General features: G+C 64.0%; 1 protein-coding gene across 2 annotated transcripts; it reads right to left on the bottom strand.

The window, feature by feature from the left end:
• Positions 1-97: 97 nt before the first annotated feature.
• Positions 98-20,405, bottom strand: TRAF7 (TNF receptor associated factor 7). Of its 2 annotated transcripts, none has more exons than XM_031007389.3 (21): positions 20,095-20,405; positions 11,964-12,082; positions 11,032-11,089; positions 8,860-8,951; positions 6,295-6,411; positions 5,669-5,761; positions 5,419-5,452; positions 4,650-4,833; positions 4,425-4,559; positions 3,625-3,842; positions 3,470-3,543; positions 3,188-3,236; positions 2,977-3,104; positions 2,692-2,774; positions 1,875-1,914; positions 1,608-1,724; positions 1,401-1,523; positions 1,070-1,189; positions 843-974; positions 639-758; positions 98-463 (listed from the first exon to the last, which is right to left on the bottom strand). In XM_031007389.3, exons 2-21 carry the CDS (start codon positions 12,042-12,044, stop codon positions 449-451), a joined length of 2,013 nt encoding a protein of 670 aa, XP_030863249.1. In that variant the 5' UTR covers positions 12,045-12,082; positions 20,095-20,405; the 3' UTR covers positions 98-448. The 2 variants fall into 2 exon arrangements, with proteins under 2 accessions (XP_030863249.1, XP_030863250.1); XM_031007390.3 differs by having other exon boundaries at positions 4,431-4,559; positions 20,095-20,291.
• Positions 20,406-20,427: the final 22 nt, after the last annotated feature.

Raw genomic sequence — 20,427 nt, 5'->3', positions numbered from 1 at the left:
CCCATGCCCCCCCACTCACAGCAGCCAGTGCCTATGCACACCAACCTCAAGGCCACACACAGCTCCCTTGTCCCGAGGAGCTGTCCCCACTCACAGCCACAGTCTGTGGAGCATTTATTTCAACCAGGAAGTAACCAAATCTACATACAGTCTAAAAACAGTAGAAAAGGTGAGTAAAAAGGCCCTCGCTCCATCTAGGGGGGGGATGGGGGGTGGGCCGGGGCAAGCGTCGTACCTGGCACCCAGAGAGGGGCTGGGCAGCGAGGACAGTGCCGAGTAGAGGGAGGCTCGCCGAGCATGGGACGGGGAGGGCACTGCCTGGCTGCCAGAGCCTGTCCACCTGTGCCCACAGGGCAGGCAGAAACCCCGAGACCACCCCATGTGGCCAGCCTGGCTCAGAAAGGTCCAGGGCTGGTTCAGGGGAAACCACAGCCTGGCCTGGATCCTGTTAGCAAGTCCAAACCTGCAGAGAAAGGGCTGCTTCACCAGGGTGTCCTGCGGCCGGCTGCCGTGCCCCAGCCACACCTGCCACACATACCTGCCCTCCACCACTTTGTGCTGGGGCTGCCAGCTCCTCATCCCCACCCCCGCTCCATCCTGTGCAGCCCCTTTGAATGGCCTGAGCCACGGGCACTGACCTTCACAGTGCTATCCACAGCCCCTGAGAAGAGTCGGCCCCGGGACACAGCCAGCGCGGTGACACTGCCCTGGTGACGCAGCAGGGTCTGCGTGCAGATCATGTTGTCCATACTCCAGACCTGGGGGCACATGGGACGTGAGGGCCCGCCGGAGCTCAGCTGCCAGCCCTCTGAGCCTCCTGCCACCGCTGGGCCAGCACGCACCCTGAGGGACCGGTCGTAGGATGCACTGAAGACTTTGGTCTGGTCTGGCGTCGAGATGACTGCCAGGGCATACACGGTGCCCACGTGGCCCGTGAGGGTCCGCACCTGCTCCTTGGACTCAATGTCCCACACCTGGGAGGGGTGGGCACAGACAGGTCAAAGACACTGAGCAAGGCGGGGGAGACGGGGCCACAGTCTGGCCTTGCACCCAGATGCCCAGGCCTTACGTGGATGAGGTTCTCGTAGGTGCCACAGACAATGTGGTGATTTGTCACAGCAATGGAGTAGACGCTGCCACCAGACGTCTGCAGGACGTGGATGCAGTCGAGGGTTCGGATGTCCCAGATCTATGAGTAATCGTGGGCCAGTTGGTCCCAGGCCAGGTGCTTCACCCCCAGGGCCCCCGCACCCCCAGGGCTTCAGCACTGCTGGGCAGCCCACCCACCCAGCCAGGGGATGTGCGAAGGTAGGAACAGGGCAGATGGAGCCCCAGGTGCTGGCCTGGGAAGTGCTGGTAGGAGGCAAGGCCCTGTGGCCACCAGGTGTGCCCAGGCGCACCTTGATTGTCTGGTAGGAGCCGCTGTACAGGTAGCTCTGGGCAGCCACCAGGGCCCGCACCCAGTGGTTGAGGCCTGTGAGCTCCTTCTTCAACTTCAGCTCAGTGCCCACGATGTCCCAGACCTGCAGGGATTGCTGCAACTGTGGGCTGGGCGGGCAAGGGACGCCTCAGTGACTCACACACATAGGCACAGCCTCCACCCGTACCTTGATGGCCTTCAGGGAGCCGCTGAAGAGCACGTTGTGTGAGGAGACCAGCGTGCACACTGGGTTGTCATGGGCCCGGATGGTGTTCACCTTCTGCAGGTTCTGGATGTCCCACACCTGATTGGGGAAGGACCGGCAGCCTCAGGGCACCAAGCCCTGCCACCTGGAGTCTGGAGCCCAGACGGGGAGAAACACGTCCCTGGGGCACCTACAGACTGGGGCGGGCCTGGGCCACCTCCTGCCCACCCGCCTGTAGGCCCCACTCACAATGATGGTGCAGTCTGCAGAGCCGCTGTAGAGTTTGCACCTGGGGAAGCAGAGACAATGGGTCAAGGTGGGAGAAGCTGTGTCCCTGCTGACACCGCCCTGGCAGGGCCCGAGGTCCATGCCAGCCATCAGGAACCAGCAGCATGGCCCAGGGCCAAGGCCACTGCTGTGTCCCTAAGCGTCAGCCTATTTTCCAGTCTCCACATGGGAACCTTGGAAGGGGCGGGCCAGCCCCTGATGCCTGCCTGGAAAGCATTTGACAGCGAGCTGGGAGGTAATTACCCACCCGTTAGCCCTGAGTCAGTCCCAGGGCCGGCTGCTGGCAGTCAAGCTGCCGCCTCCTGAAAGCAAGCATCTCTCACGCACACGCTTACTTGCTCGCTCCCACAAAGCCTCACGACACGAGACAGGAGGCAGGCGGGCCACCTGGAGGCAAGGTGGCGGCCAAGGTAGTTGCTCCGTAGTCTCTATGCCCTGGGCTTTGGCTGCAGGCAGGGGAGAGCTGAGCTCCTGCCTTCACCCCCTAAGGTCCCCCCTATCTTCTGGTTGCGCAAGGTGCACCTGGGCCAGGACAAGGTTCTGCTGGGAGGCTGGCTGCGCCAGGTATTGGGAACACACAACTTTGGAGATGGTGTACGCCACACAAGGGCCCACACACTGCTACCCAGGGAACAGTGCTGCTCCGGGTGGAGGGTGCCCTACAGGTGGGGCACACACATAGCTACACAGGCTCGAGCTCATGGCTCACGGCCCACAGGGTGGCAGCGCCACGTCTCCTGTCCTGGGAATCACTGATCACACATGTGCCTGGACTCACCCCTGGATGCAGAGAGCCAGCACGATGCCATCATGGCCCTCCAGTGTCTTCTGGCACTTGTAGGTGGTACATGTGTCCCACACCTGCAGAGACCAGGGCCACAGTGGGTCCCAGCAAGGTCAGCCCAGTGTCAAGGGGCAGCATGACAGGAATGAGTGAGGGAGCCCCGCCCATGGGAGAAGGCCCCGCCCAGAAGGTCCCACCCATAGGCAGGCTGGCAGTGCCAGGCATGTGGCAGTGCCCAGCCCAGCCAGGCTGCAGAGACTGAGGTAGGACCCTGCCCACCTTGATGGTCTTGTCAGAGGAGCCACTGAAGAGCAGGTCACCCATGGAGTAGACGCAGAGACACCACACAGGGCCCTGGTGGCCCACAAAGGTCCCTTTGCACTTGAAGATCTGCTGAGGGTCGTAGGCTGCAGAAATGCGAGCAGTGGGTGAAGGCCCAGTTGGGGCCCGGGGGGAGGGCAGGTGGGAGCCACGGCGGGTCCATACTCACAGCCTAGGATGCCCATGTTCAGCCGCGCGTTGATGTGGGACAGCTCGTCCTGCAGGGCCAAGGGCAGGGCAGAGGGCAGGTGGGCAGGGCTGCTGTGGGGCCAGTGCAGCTTCTCTGCCCCTGCTGCCCTGGGCCAGGGGTGGGCAGGGATGACAGCAGCCCCTGCCACACACAAGACCCCTGATCCTGACTAGTGGAGGCAAGGCCAGGGGAGGCCTCCCTGCCGGGGCCGCCAGCCTCCCCGGGTCTCACAACCCAGCCCTTCCAGCCCCGCCCACTCACATTCAACATGGATGCGTCCCGCCGGAACTCCATGAGGTCCTCGCTGAGCTTGCTCTGGTTTTCGTCCAGGACGTCTGAGTAGCGGGAGGAGAGGGGGTGTCACTGGTGCCCGGAGCAGTGGCCAGGCCCCTGCCTGCCCCGGTGCCCACCCTCACCAAACTTGAGCTCCAGGCTCTTCTCTAGCTGGTCGATCTTCTCCGAGAGCTTTCCCAGCATGGAGCGCAGGAAGGCGATCTCCTGGTCCTTCTGGGCCAGAGCCACGTGCATCTCGTGGAAGCGGTCATCCGTCTGCTGCAGAAACTCCTTCAGGCCCTCGAAGCGGCAAGTCTCCAGGTGGGTCTCGTAAGTGTCCTGGTTCCCGATGAACGTGCACCTGCGGGGACAGGACAGCTGCCTGCCTGGCGGGTCCCTGCCGGTGCCTCCCCATCCCCAAGAATCCCCCTCAAATGCTCCAGCCCTGTGGCCGCTGCACCCCAGGTCTAGCTGCCCCCACCCACACCTGCCGTCCTGCCCCTCCTCCCCATCCAGCTACCCCCAGTCTGCTTCACAAGTGAGGTCCCATCACGTCACCCCCGCAGAGCTCTTCAAGGGGTCCTCCCTTCCTGAGGATAAAACCCACGCTGCTCGGCAGCCTCCCTGCCCGCCTCCCTGCCCAGAAGAACTGGGCTCCTGCCTCTCCTCCCACCCCCACCTCCCTCTCCAAAGCTCTCAACCCCGGCATTTGCTCAAATCCGCCCATGCTGGGCCAGCTGCGGGAGCGTCCACGCCCGCCTTCCTGGACGCCCTCGGCTCCCCCTCTGGGTTTCCAGGGCCTTGGGCCTCAGAGAGGATTACAGACCCCGGTGTGGCCCCAGCTCCGGCCTACCTCCCCGGGACCAGCAAGCGGGCAGCTCTCAGCGGAGCCTGTGGAGGGCCTGCGCCCACCCCGGCCCGCCCCCGCCCGCCCCCCACTCACCCGTACTTGGAGTGGGGGCATTTGATGTGCTCGCACTCCTTGAGGTGGGCCTCCAGGTTCATCCTGAGCAGCGGGGGGCAGCTGGGGTTGTTGGGACACCGCACAGGCCTGTAGTCACAGCTGCCCTCGTGGTCCCTGTGCCAGGGCGGGATGCGGGGAGGCCTCAGCCAGAGCCCTGAGAAGCAGCCCCCAGGGAGGCAGAGGTGCCCAGGGAGGGGCACTTACTTCCGGGCGCTGAGCTTGATGGTGAATGGGCACCCTCGGGGGTCCACCTCAAAGATGGGGGGCTTCCCGCCGCCCGCTACCCGGCAGCCGTGCCGGCAGTGGATGAAGAGCTCCCCGATCTGCTCAGCCACCGCGATGTTATTCACCACCACAGTCAGTTTCACGTTGTCCACGGGACACTTCTCTGGGAGAGGAGGGCGTGCTGACCCTCACGGCCTGCCTGGCACACGCTCCCTCACCCGGGTGGGCATGAGCCTCTAACGGGGGCCAGATCTGTCCATCTGCGCCTCTGAGGCACGCAACATGGGAACGGGGGCACAGGTGGGCCACCAAGAAGGAGCAGCAGGTGCTGAGGGAGTGTCACCTGTGACACTCAGCTGTGCCCGGAAAAGTGTGGGGTGGGGCCAAGAGGGCAGAGGGCAGAGTGCGGAGAGGCAGGCAGGAGCGGGCACCATGCGGGAGGACGACAGCCTCGCCAGTGAGAAAGGCCTCCCCAGAGGGTGCCAACCCTGGCATGGGGAGCCTCGGCCCACACCCACTGTGGGGTCTCTGAGTCTGGACACACTGGAATTTGGGGTGTCCCCACTCTGCTCATGGAGGTCCCGAGCCTCAGCCTGAGCGTCCCTAGGACGGCTGCAGCCCCGTCCCAACCCCAGCAGAGGCCAAACAGGGCAGGACGCTGTGCAGGGGACAAGGGAGAAGCCGCCCGCCTCTGCTCGGCAGCCATGGGCACGGTCGGCGCCAGGCCTGGGCTGGGGCACGAACCTACCTGACTTCAAGGCGCATCTCCTACAGAACGTGTGCTGTGGAGGCAAAGGGCGGGCTTGAGGGTGGCCGCAGGGTCCTCTTTTTCCCTAGTCCATGGCCATGGCAGCCACAGGCCTCGCTGTACCCCAAGCCCAGTGTAGCCAGGACAGGCCTTGACCAAGGCCAGGGCGCCACAGCCCCGGCCCCCGAGAGCCCTGGGGTCCTGTGGGGGCCTCCGGCAGCAGGGGGGCTGGGAAGGGTGGCGGGCTCACCCCACACGTGGTTATCACAGGGTCTTTGAAGACGCTGCAGCAGAGCTGACAGCACAGCTTCACCGAGGGCTGCTCCGCAAACACCAGTGGCTCCTGGAACCAAGCGGGAAAGGCAGGCGATGGCGGGAGGCCACCCTCAGCCCCACCACCACCCAGGCACCCAGGCGCTCTTGCTCCAGGCCTGGCTGTCCTCTGAGGACGGGGTCACGTCCTGAGAGAGGCCTGCTTAGAGCTGGGGGGCTTGATCGGGGCCCAGGAGGGAGAGCGAGGTCTGTGGCCCCAGAGGCAGGGCCCAACCCCGGAGGATGAGTTCAGCCGCCCAGCCTTGGCCGCCCTCGCCCGCCTCCTTCCTGGGGTGAGACTAGAAAGGGCCCTGCTGGAGCCCTGTGTTTCCCGCTGCCAGTTCCCGGGCAGCCCTGAGAAGCGGGAGTGGGGAAACATGCCCAGGGGACCCGGCCTGGTCCCTCGAGTCCCCACCACGGACCAGCAAGCACCGCAGTTCCCGTCAGGTCCCAGCCGCCCTCTCCCTGCGAGCTGGGCTGGCATGGCGGAGGGGAAGGTGCCTCCGTGCCACGGCTGCGGTGACAGCCCTGGAAGCCGCTCTGCGCTGAGTCCCCCACACCTACCGGCTCCTCCTCCTCCTCGGGCAGTGAGAATGTGGAGCGCAGAGACATGCTGGACTCTGAGTGCAGGGAGCGGACGGAGATGGCGGAGTCGGAGCGGCGGGGAGTGCTGATGGGGGGCTGTGTGGAGGGAGAGGCGCCTGTCGGGGGGCTCCGCACGGGGTCAGAGCCTCGGGGAGGACAGGACCCAGCCCGGCGGAAGCGCGAGGGCAGCAGCACCCCTGGGGCCACCCCGGTCCCTGCGGGTGCTCTCCTCGTCCACGGGGGCCGTGGGTGGGCGTGGGGAGCTGATGCAACCCAGGTCCCTGCCTGCCCGCCTGGGCGGCCTGGGCCGGGGTGCTGGGCTGCCCGCTCACGCCTGCCACCTCTCTTTGTGTAAATGGAGAGACTTCCTGCTATTCAATTCCATATACCCGGGCTGCTTCCTGCTTCCCGTGGGGGAATGTGGGCCGTGAGGGGGCACCTCCACCAGCCAATCCTGGGCAGCCCAGGCCGTGACCGCAGGATGGAAGGGCCAGGAATGCTGGCAGGGAGCGACGGCTGGGCTCCAGGTGCCCCCCGGGCCTGGAGGCTTGTCTGGCCTTGCTTGTGGGGGACACCAGGCCCAGCTGGGAGGCTCAGAGGGAAGGCAGGGCCAGGCCCCCAAAGAACCTCGGCTGAGCTTCCCGAGGGCAGGAGTGAGGGCCACAGGTGCCTGCCTCTGGCTGAGCCACCGACAAGGGAGCCTGGGGGAGGGGCAGACACTGTCCCTTCCTCCCCTCTGGCCTGGAAACCTCCAGAAGTTTCCAAGAGCCACACTGCCCAAGGCTTCTCTCCTGGTGCTTTGACTGCAGAGGGGCCCAGCTGCTGCTCTGCCGAGCCTCTGGCCCCCTTCCCGGCAGCCTGGGTATGAAACCCACAGAGCGCAGAGGCAAACCAGTCCCAAGGCCGGCGGGGGGCATTGTGTGCCATGTGCCCACCTGCCTTTGGGTCCCAAGGGCCCGTCTGCATGGAAGCAGCACATGGGGAACAGAAGGGAGTCAGAGAAAGTGAGTCACAAGGCCCCACAGCAGCAGGGGGAGCCCCAGGGGCGAGAGCAGAGCAGGAGCTGGCATGGGAACCACTCTCCCCGGCCTGCCCACTGCTACCCCAGAGTCTCCCACCCTCTTGGGCGTGGGGGCTGACAGCAGGCAGGCCTGGGGGACAGGGGAAGGGCAGGAGGGGGACTCCCTGTGTGGGCCTATCAGCAAACAGAGAAGGTACCCGCCTCTCTTGAAAGCCACCGTGACCCATGGGGATAGCAGGTGATTATGGGAACCACAGACATGGAGGACTCGTGGCTTCAGGTTGTGGAGACCGAGGCAGGCAGAGGCCCAGGGGACGGGGCCCAGACATACCCAACTCGCCCTCGGCCTAGCGCAGTGCCTGGCACACAGGTATGTTTGTTCAGTTAATTAAAAACTTCTTTTCTGGCCGAGCAAGGTGGCTCACACTTGTAGTCCCAGCACTTTGGAAGGCCAAGCTGGGGGCAGATCACCTGAGGTCGGGAGTTCGAGACCAGCCTGACCAACATGGAGAAACCCCATCTCTACTAATTCAAAATTAGCCAGGAGTGGTGGTGCACGCCTGTGATCCCAGCTACTCGGGAGGCTGAGGCAGGAGAGTCACTTGAACCCGGGAGGCGGAGGTTGTGGTGAGCTGAGATCACACCATTGCACTCCAGCCTGGGCAGCAAGAGCAAAAGTCCGTCTCAAAAAAAAAAAAAAGGAAAAAAGAAAAGGCCTCGGTCCCAAGAGGGCCAGCAGGGCCGCCACAGCTGGTGTCCAAGCACTGGAGAGAGGCAGCTGCCAGAGAGGCCCCACACACCCCCACCCCCTGCTGGGCCAGTCCTTCATGCCCAGGGTAGAGTTGGCCTCTGTCCCCTGGGTAGGCCCAGAGCCCAGCAATGAGCGCCATTGACCAGGATGGCAGGGAATGGCCACTGAGACCCTGGCCACAGGGCTCAGGTACCAGCAGCCAGCCCCCGACTGCCCTGATCCTTTCTGCACCTCACACAGCCAGCGACAGGGAATTCTCCGGCTCCCCCAGCACTTGGCGCAGGTTCCGCAACCCCCACCCCATTGCCTCTGGTGTCCCCACAGCTTAGGTCCACACACCTTTCCCCCCCCTCCTCTCATCAGGACCCCTCCTCAAACCCTGCCTGGACCCAGCAACCCCGCTCATTCCCTACGCAGTAGCAAAGGAAGCTTTCAAAGCATGTATTTTATTGTGCTATCCTCCTGACTGAACTTTCTGTGGTTTCCATCTCCCTTAAGATGGAGCCAAATATGCCTCATCCTGGCCTGCAGGTGCCAGGCCCTCTGACCCAGCTGCCCTCACTGGCTGCCCCCTGCCACCCACAGTGCAGCCACAGGGGCCTCCTTTCTCACAGACTTGCCATGTCTGCCGAGGCCTCAGGGTATCCACAGGTGCTCTTCTTCTCCTGTGCCTCACGGGCTCACTGTCAACTCCTCCTGGGACCTGGTTCCCCCAAGAGGGAGGATGGGGGGAGGCTGAGGCTCACACAGGCTCCTGGGGATAGGGACCTACCATGCTGTCCTCCTCGTCCCGCGGGGAGTAGGCAAGGGTGCTGGAGGAGGAGGGTGTCCTGCAGTGCTGCTTGTAGGTGCTGGTCCCGTCAGCTGCAAGGCAAGAGGGCTGGTGTCTGAGTGGGGGCTCCCTCAGCAGATGTGGGGGAGGTGGGGCCCGTGCTGGATACCCGGCCCTGTGGGTCACCTGTAGCTCACAGCCCTCCCCAGGGCCAGGCAGGCAGGAAAGCATGCAGGGATGGCACGGGGGAAGCTTGGGTTCCCTCTCAAGGTCAAACCAGTGCCAGGAGCATGGACGCTGGGCTCGGTCTACATCTGGACAGTCCCAGCGCTGAGCCCGGCAGCCCCTGCCCCAGCCCTGCCTACCCCAGGCAGGTTCTTCTTTCAGGGCCTCTACAAGCTCCCCAGCACCCCACTTGAGCCAGCTGAGGCTCATGGCCAGCACGCAGCCATCACTCTGAAGGCCGCCTGGCAGCAGCTGGGGGTGCCATTTTATTTGCTTCTTCAGGCACCTCTGCCAGGTGAGTTCCCTGACAGCCTCCACTCACAGAGGGGGAAGCTGAGGTCGAGGTGTGGGCTGGGATACAGAAGGGCCAGGACCGCATCCTGGTGTCCCTGGCACAGCCAGGACCAGGAAGTGGCCCCAGCTTTGGTGGCCTCCTCTGGGGCAGGAGCTGAAGTGCCCTCCCTCCTCCTGCCCACACGTCACCCCAGCTTGGCCAGGGCCAGAGGGCAGGGCTACCGGCCGGTCAGTCCACGTGGGAGGCAGAGAGAGACACCTCCCGGACTCAGGACCAGCCCAGCTCAGATGTCACGACGAGCCCTGGGCTCGAGATTGAGGCCTCGAGAGGCTGCCGTGTGACTGGGCCTTGGTTTCCCCATCTGTCATGAGGGGCCAGGTGAGGCACCTGTGCCCTGCCCCATCCTGGGTACCTTCCGCCGTGTGACAGGGGCCATGGGGCTTATAAGGGTAGATGAAAAGGCACCGTTTTTTGGGGGGTAGGATTAGAAAAAAAAAGAGGGCCCCTGGAGAGCCCCTGAGGGGTTCACCAGCAGCAAAGAGGCGCTACTGTGAGCAGGTGTCCTTGGCGGCCCTGTGACCCCATGGCCAGGGTTATCAGAGCAATTAAAAAGCTAATTAGCAGCCAGTGTGCTTCTACAAAGAGCAGAGTGCCAGAAAGGAGAGAGAACAAAGTCACCCCAGAACCCCACCCCGGAACGAGGGTCCCTGGCTCTGCACCTCGGGAAGAAGGCACTGCCACTTCCGCATGGTCTCCCTGAGCACGGCGCTTGCGTTCAAAGCGCAGCACTCTGGTTTTTAGGGGATAGGACTGAGAAGCAGCAGGGAAGCTTCAGGTTTCTGTCGTGTATCCCGCCCAGTGGTCTTGTGCAGGTGAAGATTTATTGGGCTTGGCTTGCTGGCTCATGTCTGTAATTCCAGCACTTTGGGAGGCCGAGGCAGGAGGATCACTTGAGCCCAGGAATTTGAGACCATCCTGGGCAACATGGTGAGACCTCATCTCTACCAAACATAAAAAAAATTAGCCAGGTGTGGTTGTGCCTGTGGTCCCAGCTACCTGGGAGGCTGAGGTGGCAGGATTGATCCCAGGAGGCACAGGTTGCAGTGAGCCAAGATTGCGCCACTGCATTCCAACTTGGGTGACAGAGTGACACTCGTCTCAAAAAAACAAACCAGACTTATGGATCTCTTCCACTCTCTCTCTCTTTTCCTATTAATATGTTACAACTGCAGCACTGTTACTGAAGCCCTAGGGCCAAACTCGAGAGAAGACCTCCGGGCACACAGGACCTTTCGGAGGCTGGCCAGGAGCCTGAGACTGGGGACAAGCTGGGGGTCACTGTGACAAGGGACAGGGCTGTGTGGTGGTGCTGGAGATGTCAGGGCAGCCTCCCTAGAGGGGATGAAGAGGGCAGGGAGAGAGGGCACAGCACAGTCACCGAGGCACAAGGAGCAGGACACCCGACTCCTGTCCAGTGGGGAGGCCCAGGGCTGAGAGGCTGTGAGGACACAGGCTGGGGGGTGAGGCTGCCCGCGCCCAGCACTGGCACCCAACACCAGCTCACCGCGAAGCATCCTTCAGTCCTTAGCAGGGTGGGCATGGGGGTGCCCCAGTTATTCCAGGCCTGGGCTGGCCTTGGCTTAAGGGCTCACCTTTTGTGATGGTGGTGACGGCCGAAAAGGCGGGTCCAAAGGTCGTTTCCATTCTGGTCTAGAGGGAGGACGGAGGAGACCTGGCCTCATTCCGGGACACAAGGAGGACATGCACATGTGGAGCCCACTGACATGCCTAACACGCGACCAGGCCGCGCCACGCAGCACTCACACGCTTAACCATGCGACCAGGCCGCGCCACGCAGCACTCACACGCTTAACCATGCGACCAGGCCGCGCCACGCAGCACTCACACGCTTAACCATGCGACCAGGCCGCGCCACGCAGCACTCACACGCTTAACCATGCGACCAGGCCGCGCCACGCAGCACTCACACGCTTAACCATGCGACCAGGCCGCGCCACGCAGCACTCACACGCTTAACCATGCGACCAGGCCGCGCCACGCAGCACTCACACGCTTAACCATGCGACCAGGCCAGGCCACGCAGCACTCACACGCTTAACCATGCCACCAGGCCGCGCCACGCAGCACTCACACGCTTAACCATGCGACCAGGCCAGGCCACGCAGCACTCACACGCTTAACCATGCGACCAGGCCAGGCCACGCAGCACTCACACGCTTAACCATGCGACCAGGCCAGGCCACGCAGCACTCACATGCTTAACCATGCGACCAGGCCGCGCCACACAGCACTCACATGCTTAACCATGCGACCAGGCCACGCCACGCAGCACTCACATGCTTAACCATGCGACCAGGCCGCGCCACACAGCACTAACACGCCCCAACCACACACACGCGCGCACACACACACACACACACCCCAGCTCCCCTGAGACCCCAGCTCGGGACGGGACTGCGCTGGGAGCTCTGCAGGCAGCACCAGATCCCTGGGGCATGCTGGGGGTCCTGGGGATGTTGGGCTTGCAGAGGGGCAGACCCTTACCCTTGGGGCACACCCTTACCCCTGTGGTGACGTCTGGGGTGGGGAGATTGCTGGGCCCCCCGGAGAAGCGGTTGTAGCGGGCACTCTTGCCTGAGCTCATGCTCTAGAGAGGCATCTACGGTCCTTGGGCAGCACCTCCTGTGGGTGGAGCACAAATGAGGGGCTTGAGAGATGGAGCCCAGGCCCCTGTGAGCCAGACGGGCTGCTGCAAGTGTGCAGACCTGCTGTGGGCCACCGTGGGGCCGCCGCAGCAACCTTCCACCACCAGCACCGGCTCAGGCAGGCCTCTAGGAGGCAAAGGTCCTTCACCCCGATCCCAGGTATGCAGAGGCCTGGGCAGGCAGGCGGCTCTGCGTCACCGTCCCTCAAGGCTTAGCCTTTCTGAGCTCCTGAAGAGCCCATCCAGCTCTTCCCCGAGGTGGAGGGACCCCTGCCTGGCTCTCTCTACTCCTCTGGGTCCTGAGTCACAGCCAGTCACCTCCAGGCTGAATGTCCCTGGGGCCAAGGCTGGGCCTTGGTGGGTAGGCCCAGGGTGTGGCCCACGTGGCGGGACGCAGTCACACAGGGACCAGCCAGGGCACGATGAATGTGTTTCCTGCCACGGCAGGTGCGGTCAGGACCCAGCCAGCACCAGGCTGCAGCGGGGAGACACCAGCCACACCCCAGAGAAAGAACCTGCAGGGTGGGTCACCGGAGCCCAACTCCGCACAAACCGCACTGCACGGAAAAAAGCACAGGAGAGAGATGAGCCCGCCCCTGGAACCCGTGCAGGTCACCCACACTCCCAGCCACGCCACAGGGGCTCAGGGGCTGGTGGGTGGGGGGGCAGGGAGAAGGCATGCGGGAATCACCCTCCCCAGAAGAGAGGGGCTGGTGGGCCTGGGGGAGACGTGGCCCCTCCGTGGGTGCTGGGAGTGCTGGCCAGGCCCAGGGACACCAGTAGGGGAAGGTAAACATTAGAGGGAAAAAGAGACCCAGCCAACAGGTCACACCCAGGACAGAGCCCGGGGAAGGGGCTGTCCATGCTGGATGATGCCCACTCTCCCCCCATGAGGCACCAGGCTCTGTCAGCAGGCGCCCCTCCTCCCGAGCAGGTCCCACTTTCAGGACTTGGGCAGCCTGGAAGCCAGGAGCCTGGCAGAAGGCAGCTGGGACAGCCCTGTCTCCTGCTGGCAGCGGATAGCGCCGCCAAGCCCCGGCTTGAAGCTGAGCTCCCTGTGGGGAGGAAGGCCACGTGCCCAGGACTCCTGCCCCGGGCCCACCTGCACTGTCCACCTCGAGGCCCATGCGCAGCACCCCATGAGGACACACCATGGGCTCAGCTCCCAAGGCAGGAGCCCTCAGAACAAGCTTGCTCTGGGGGCGGTGCAGCAGCAGGGAGCCCACTCCTGCGGCCCTGCTCTCACCCTGGGGAAGCCGGGCTGCAAACCAAGACCCCAGGGGCCTGAGAGGAGCAGGACAGTCCCAGTCCCAGGCCAAAGTGGCGGAGCTGGTCTCTGCCCCCTCCCAGCAGGATCACAGCTCAGGGGGCATCACTGAGCCCAGCTGGCTCCAGTATCTCCTCCATCAGTCCCTCCTGACTGGGTCCCTCTGGCAATGCCCGCCCTGCATGCGCCTTCAAGATGCCACTCATCACCCACCACCGTGCCCACAGTTTGGCCTGGGGCCCCCCAGCCCGGCCTACAGGTGTGCAGGGAGGGGCTGGCTCTCAAGCCCTTGCTTCCCTGCACCTGAGCTCCTGGGCTGTCTACCACTCCTGCTGTCTCCTCTCCCCTTCTCTAGGCAGCCCAGGCCCACCTGTCCCTTCCAATGCCACCTGGAAGGCCACCCACCCTGGAGCCACTCAGCCTTCAGGACTCGGGCTCAACCCGACATTTCAGCCCCTGCAGTTGGCAGCGCCACGAGCTACCTGGCCCCACCTGATCTTTGCGTCCCATGGTCTCGGGAGATGGGGCCTGGCCAAAGCCTCCCTCGGCCTTCCCCAGGCCCCACTGCGACTCGAGGGGCTTGGCCCTGTGTGACCCAGACTAGGCTCTCGGGGGACTTCTCTTGTGGAAGAGGCAGGGGCTCCTGAGTGTGGGCAGTGCCACACACCTGTAGCCAGGCTCAGAGGAGTCAGCCCTGGGACAGAGGTGTGGTCGTGGTGTGTCTACAAGGCTGCTCTGCCCTGGCACACGCCTATCCCGTCTCCAGCAGCTCCCGGCAGGAAGGTCGGGGAGAGCCGGCCAGGGCTTGCCTTTTGCCATTGTGCTTGGGGTGAGGATGTCCCAGCTGGGGTAAGGCCCTGATAGCCTGAACCGCAGGGCGCCATGACTCGGCACAGGAGGTTCAGCCCTTTTGGGACACCCAGGTTGGCTCCTGCCCTCTGGGAGCAGGGAGGGGATCACCGGGCAGCCACTAGAAGACACTGACCTGCATTTTACAAACCCATCAGCTCCCTGCACTGCAAGCTTCCGGGGCCCCAGGGCCAGCTGCAAGCCCTGCCAGTGATGCCTGCCTGGGGGCCCCGGTGGCCAGGACCCCAGCAGGCACTCCCCCGGGATGGGTCGGGCTGGCCTCAGTGCCTGTTGCTCACAGTCTGGGAGAGCAACTGTCTGGCTTCCCCCTCACTCTGAAGTGAGATGAACAGAAAGGCATGCAGGGCAATGTGCAAATCAGCCAGAAAGTCCCAGCTGGCCAACAGCAGCCAGGCCACGGGGACAACACCACAGGATCTGTGGGGTGTGCACAAGACTCCACCGAGCGCCAGCTGAGCGGGACGGAGGGAGGGAGGGGACGGAGGGAGGGAGGGGACGGAGGGAGGCAGGGGGACGGAGGGAGGCAGGGGGACGGAGGGAGGCAGGGGGACGGAAGGAGGGAGGGAGGGAGGGAGGGGGATACTCTGCACGGGAGGCTGCTTCCCAGTTCACTCGGGTTCAGTGTTCAGTCCCAGCCAGGGACATGGAGGCGGGCGGGACCCTGGGGCTGGAGGCCAGGGAACGTTTGTGTCCCGCCCTAAGGCAGGATCCATCCCCCGCACCTTGGAATTGAGCAAGATGCCCGAGGCCTCCCCTCAGCCCGGTCCCCAGGGACTGGGTTTTGCAGTAACAGTTTCCCCAGTAGGGAGAGGACCCCTTGGGCCACAACTGGGAAGCACAATAGCTCGGCATCCCCCGATGGCTGGGAGGCTGTTCTGGGGGCGTGCCCTGGCCCCCCAGAGGGAGAGTGCCTCTTTCCCCACCCCACAGTCATCGAGGCTGGGGGGTGGCCAGGCAGGAAGTTGAAACCGGAGTGAGAATTCCCCTTCAATTCTCTGGCCTCTCTGCCCTCCAGTTCCCAGTGCTGGGGAAGTGGGGGTGTGTTCCATAGAATGAGAGACTCTTCCCAAACCGGGAAAAGCCATGGGGGCAGCTAGTGGCTGAGAAAGGGCTTTCCCCATCAGCCCCCCTACCCCTCCCTTCCATGTCCCCACCACGCCTGCCCGAGCACCACCTGCCCGTCCATACCACCTGCCCGAGCACCTCCCGCCCACCCACACCGCCTGCCGGTCCACACCTCCTGCCCGTCCACACCGCCCGCCCGTCCACACCGCCTGCCCGTCCACACTGCCCATGCTGGATGCTCCAGGGGTATTCGATCTTTGAAAGAGAAAAGTCATTGAAGAAGCGCAGCATCCAGCCCGGGGAAGGCCAGTGCTGACCTTCAGGGACGAGGTGCGTGGGTCAGCACCGTGCAGAGGGGAAGGGCAGGATTGGCCCCCCACCGTCCCCTCCAGCTGGGGCCAACGCAGGGCAGCCCCTCCCTGACCTCACCTGAATCTGGGATTCAGGCCCAGGGTCTTTGTCCACCCCACATTCACGTAGGAGGGATTCCGGGGCCCTGGGGGCACCCACTGTGCAATAAGGAAGCGGAAGTCTTCCTCAGCGCCTTGCTGCCTGCACCCCAGCCCCTCTTCGGCAAATCCCTCAGGAGCCCCTCCCTAGCTCCCACAAGCTGGGCTTAGAGGGCTCTGCTGGGGCATCGCCCTGGGGGCATGTGGGATGCGGACACCCACCCCTTTCCCTGGAGACACACCTGGAGGGGGTCTGGGTCAGGGGTCCCCGCCCACTTGGCAGCAGCCTGGGGGGCCCTGCTGAGTGGGGGAGATGGGGGCTTCCAGATGCAGCTCCCTGCTCGGGCCAGGCCCGGCCTTAAAGCAGCTCCTCCAGCAACCCGGAGCAGGTGGGGTGTGGGGGTCCCCTGAACATGTGTGGGGCGCAAGCCATGGGTGGGTGTGCCTGTGAGGCCTGCAACTGCCCTGGGAGGAGCCTGGGACGGCTCCAGAAGCCTCCGCCCCGCCTGCCACAGGGCTGTGTGTGGCCGGCTGGCTGGACTACGGCCAGAGCTCCGAGCGTGGCCCCTGGCATCACAGAGCCTGCCCAGGGCACCCACAGACTGCCCGCCCCAGCCCAGCCCCTGCCTCAGCCCCCTGGCCCAAGCCCAGGCCGCTAAATTCTATAGAAACAGGCCTGGTTGCCATAGCAAAGCCACACGCACTTCCGCCGCTGTTCCCTGACGTCCCTTAGAACGTTTTTTCCATCCCAAATAGGCAGGGTGTGACGTCGAAGGCTCCTGGGGTGCCCCGGCCTCTGCCAGCCTTGGTCCTTAGGATCCCCTCAGAACCCCAGCAGGCCCTGGTCTGAGGCCGGCTTGGCCCCGCTTCCCTCCTAGCACCGCGCCCCCCCTTGCCTGTCCCTGCCCCCAACACCCACAGCCCCAGCTCTGCAGAGGCCTCTGAACTCCTCCCCCAGCTCTGCTCCTACTGCATCCACTCAGCCTCCAGGCCTGTCTTGCCCTGGCCAAGCCTCTCCAGCGTCCATATCTCCCTCTGCTCCAGGGAGGGGGTCCCCACAGCTCGGCCAAGGCTTTACCCCAACTTCACAGTAAGGATGCCTTTTGCTGCCCCTCCGACCCCTTGGGGGCTGGCAACATCTCTCAGTCCTTTTTTTCCCCCGTATCTCATGGCTGTCTATTGTGTGGGGACCTGGCCCAGTCGAGGGGAAGTCCAGAGGGCTTCCTGGAGGATGAGGCTGCTGGGATCCAGAGTGGGGAGAGTATCCTGGGGCACAGGAAGAGACCCCAGCTTCACAGCCCTGGGCTGGGGAGTGCGTTCCTGGCTCTCACCCAAGTCAAGTGGGCCTCAGACTCTCAGAAACAGGTCGTGAGCTTTGCCCAAGAGCCAAGGGTGGCAGTGTCCCCCCCCACCCCCGAGCGCACGCTTCCCAGTCCCAGGCTGTGTTCTCATTTGCTTCCTGTGTGGCTCGGTCTCCCGGGCTCCCTCCTTCCTTCTGCCCTGCAGCAGCAGGGAGCTGACATAAACACTGGCCATACATGGGCCCGAAGAGGCAACAGGAATGTGAGGGCAGAGACCACTGACCCCCTCAGTCACCCAGCGCCCTCATGCCAGCGTGCCACCGCACTGCCACCTCCTTTCCCACACCGTCCCACGGCCCTCAGTCCTGGCCCTCTGTGTCGCTGCCCCCCACTTCCCACCTGGGTGCTTCTGGGGTTGGGTCACCTCCACCCCGAGTTTCCAGCCAGCCGGCCTCCTCCAGCCGGGTGAGGGTGTCCGGGTCTACACGTGACCAGCCCCAGCCTCCAGTGCCCGCTTTCCCCTTTCACCTGCCCCACCTGGCTGCACCCTCCTCCTCCAGGGAGCAAGGCTGGGGACAGCAGCAGATCTGTCAAAGACTAAGGGGTTGGTGGGTCTCTCTCCACAGGTTCCCCCCGCATGATCCACACAGAGGGCCTGGTGAAGTCCTCGGTGCCCACCCACCGAGAAGGCCGGACTGAGACACACGCAGCCAACAGCTCTCGGCCCTCCCCACATGCCCTCCCTGACCCCGCAGGGTGTCCATCCAGGAGATGCTGTGACACCGTGGTCAAGGCCACAGGCACTGGGCTCAGACAGAGCTGGGTTCAAATTCCACTTCTACCACTTCACAGCTGTGTACCTGCCCTCCTGGCCTCGGGCTTCTCGAAAAACGGAATAGAGCCAGAACCCCGTCTGGAAGGAGCCGAGAGAAGACGGATCCGTCAAGAGTGAAGGCACCCCAGACAGCAGCTCCTCTGCTGAGTGGACCATGGAGGCCGAGGAAGGCGGAGAGGCCGGCCCAGGGACACAGCCAGCAGGCTGTGCCGCTGTGACCAGAGTCCCATTCCTTCTGCTTCGTCCATGGCTGCCACACATCCAGGAGCCCCGGCAGCGCCTGAGCCAGTCCCATGCCAAGCCGGGGAGTGGCTGCATCCCAGAGCCAGGCTGCCCAGGCCTCCTGGCCAGGAGGCTCTTCAACTGCATCTTCCTCCTTTCCCCAAACTGCTCATTCCTTGTCCAACCAGCTGGCCGAGAGTCACACCAACCACGGGGTGCCAGGCCCCATGCGGGAGGGTGGGGATGTGTGATGGCTGAACACGAATCTGACCCGGGAGGAGCTAGGAGCCTGGTGGGGGACACAGGCAGACAGAGGGGCAGGAGCCCCACCAATCGCCATTCAATCTGCCAAAGGCAGTTTTCGGTGGGTGCCAAAGACCCTGAACTTTTCCATTCACTTCCAGAAATATCGTGACACTTGGCCCTAGTGGGCCACGGTGGAAGTCACTTCACCAGAGACCCTCAGGTTGGGGCGTCAGGTTGGGGTGCCGACTCCCAGCCCCTCCCCTCCTTAGGCCAGGCTGCCCATACCACTGCTCCCCCTCAGGACACGGGGCCCGAGGCTTCCACAGAGAACTATGAATGCCCAGAACAGTGAAGTCAGGATATTCGCAACAGAGAGGCACAGGGAAGGGGTCTAGGAAGGGAGAGGCCCAAAGAGAAGGAATGAGGAAGAGGGAAGCTCCTCACTTGGCGAGGGCTAGGGGGCCTGTGTGTGCCCAGGAAGGGGTCTGAGGGGTAGTGAGAAAGGTGGGCAGACAGGCTGGGCGGCATGAAATTCCTGAGCAAGCCAGCAGCCCCTCACCCCCAAGAGCAGGGTGGGCTCCAGCAGGCCCCTGCCCCTGGACTCCAGACTCAACTCCAGCTGACCACTCTGGCCTGGCTCAAGACAACCGTATCTTGACAGCAGGACCGCAGTGGGGACTAGGAGACGATGGCCTAGCCTCCCTCTCTCCTGCTTCCCCAGTGAACTCTGAAGTCTGTGGTCCACACACAGTTAGAAAGCTCTTTACTGGACCTAGATCGGACCGCCTCTCCAGCGCTTCCTCAATCCCAAGTCATTTGCCAGCACAATAACCCCCCCGCCCCACCCCGCCATGCACCCTGTGAACCTGGTCCGGCCTCATCGACTTCACCTCTCCACTTGCCAGTGCTTGCTGGGGTGCGTCAGGCCCCTTCTCACCCCAGGCCTATGTACATCTGGTTCCCTCTGCTTGGAATGCTCCTCCTGCATGTCCTGGGACTGGCTGCTTCTCCAACAGGCCTTTGGCTAACGGTAGCGCCGCCCCTACCCCCGGCCAGTACTCACTTTTTCAGCACCCTCTTTCTTTCTTTCACAGCACATACCGCCGCTCCCCATGATTTTAACTACCTATTGTCAATCCCACCACCCTGTCTGTCTAGATCGGGGATGAGGGGAGTTGTTCCGCAGGAGACATTTGCCAATGCATGGAGACATTTGTTATCGCAATTGAGGAAGGGGTGGTGTTTACTGGTATCTAGCGGCCAGGAGCCAGGCAAGCTGTTCCACATCCTACAATGTACAGGGCAGCTCCTCGCAGCAAAAAGCGACCCGGGCCGCGTGGTCGATGGTGCGGAGGTTGGGGAACCCTGCAGCAGACGCCGAGCACAGGAGAACTGGGACCGTGTTCTCCGCAGTCTCCCGGCGCCCAGAACAGTGCCTGGCACCCGGGAGTCTCGGGGAATGCAGGAAGAAGGAATGAGTAAAGAACTGCGCGAGAACAGGACGGAACGAGGGACGGACTACTGAATGGCGGACGGACAGCGACGCGGACCCCGACCCCGACCCCGACCCCGACCCCGACCGTCTCAGCCCCGCCCCCCCCTCCCCGCCCTGGCCCGACCCCTCGCCTCGCCTCGCCTCGCCTCGCCTCGCCTCGATCTCCACGCGCCCGATCCCGCCCCACCGCGCGGTCCCGAGGCGCGAGCCCCGGGTCGGGCGCGCCGCGGGGACACTCACCCGCCCGCGGCCGCCCGGGAGCGGCAGCGCCGCCAGCCCGCTTCATGATGCCCCCTCGGCCGCCGGCCGGGAAAGGGACTAGACGCGCGAGCCGGAAGCGCCAGGCCGCTGCGCCCGCCGGGACGTGTAGTTCCCCGCCTCTCAGGACCCGGGCGGCTGCCTCACGCGCGGGACTTCCGAAACTACGACTTCCGGCGGCCTCGTCGTCGCGGGGCGGGATTGGCAGCTTCAGAATCACTCTATGTTGCAGATCGAAGTCTGATTGGCTTTGTTCATCCGTCACTCACCGTTAGGCTTCACGGACTCTGCATAAGGGAGGAGCTTCGGGTCTGG

This window comes from Gorilla gorilla, chromosome 18 (assembly GCF_029281585.2).
Source record: "Gorilla gorilla gorilla isolate KB3781 chromosome 18, NHGRI_mGorGor1-v2.1_pri, whole genome shotgun sequence".
NCBI classification, from domain to species: Eukaryota; Metazoa; Chordata; class Mammalia; order Primates; family Hominidae; genus Gorilla; species Gorilla gorilla.
Note: the sequence above shows the minus strand (reverse complement) of the source record. Positions and strands in the feature narration are given on the sequence as shown.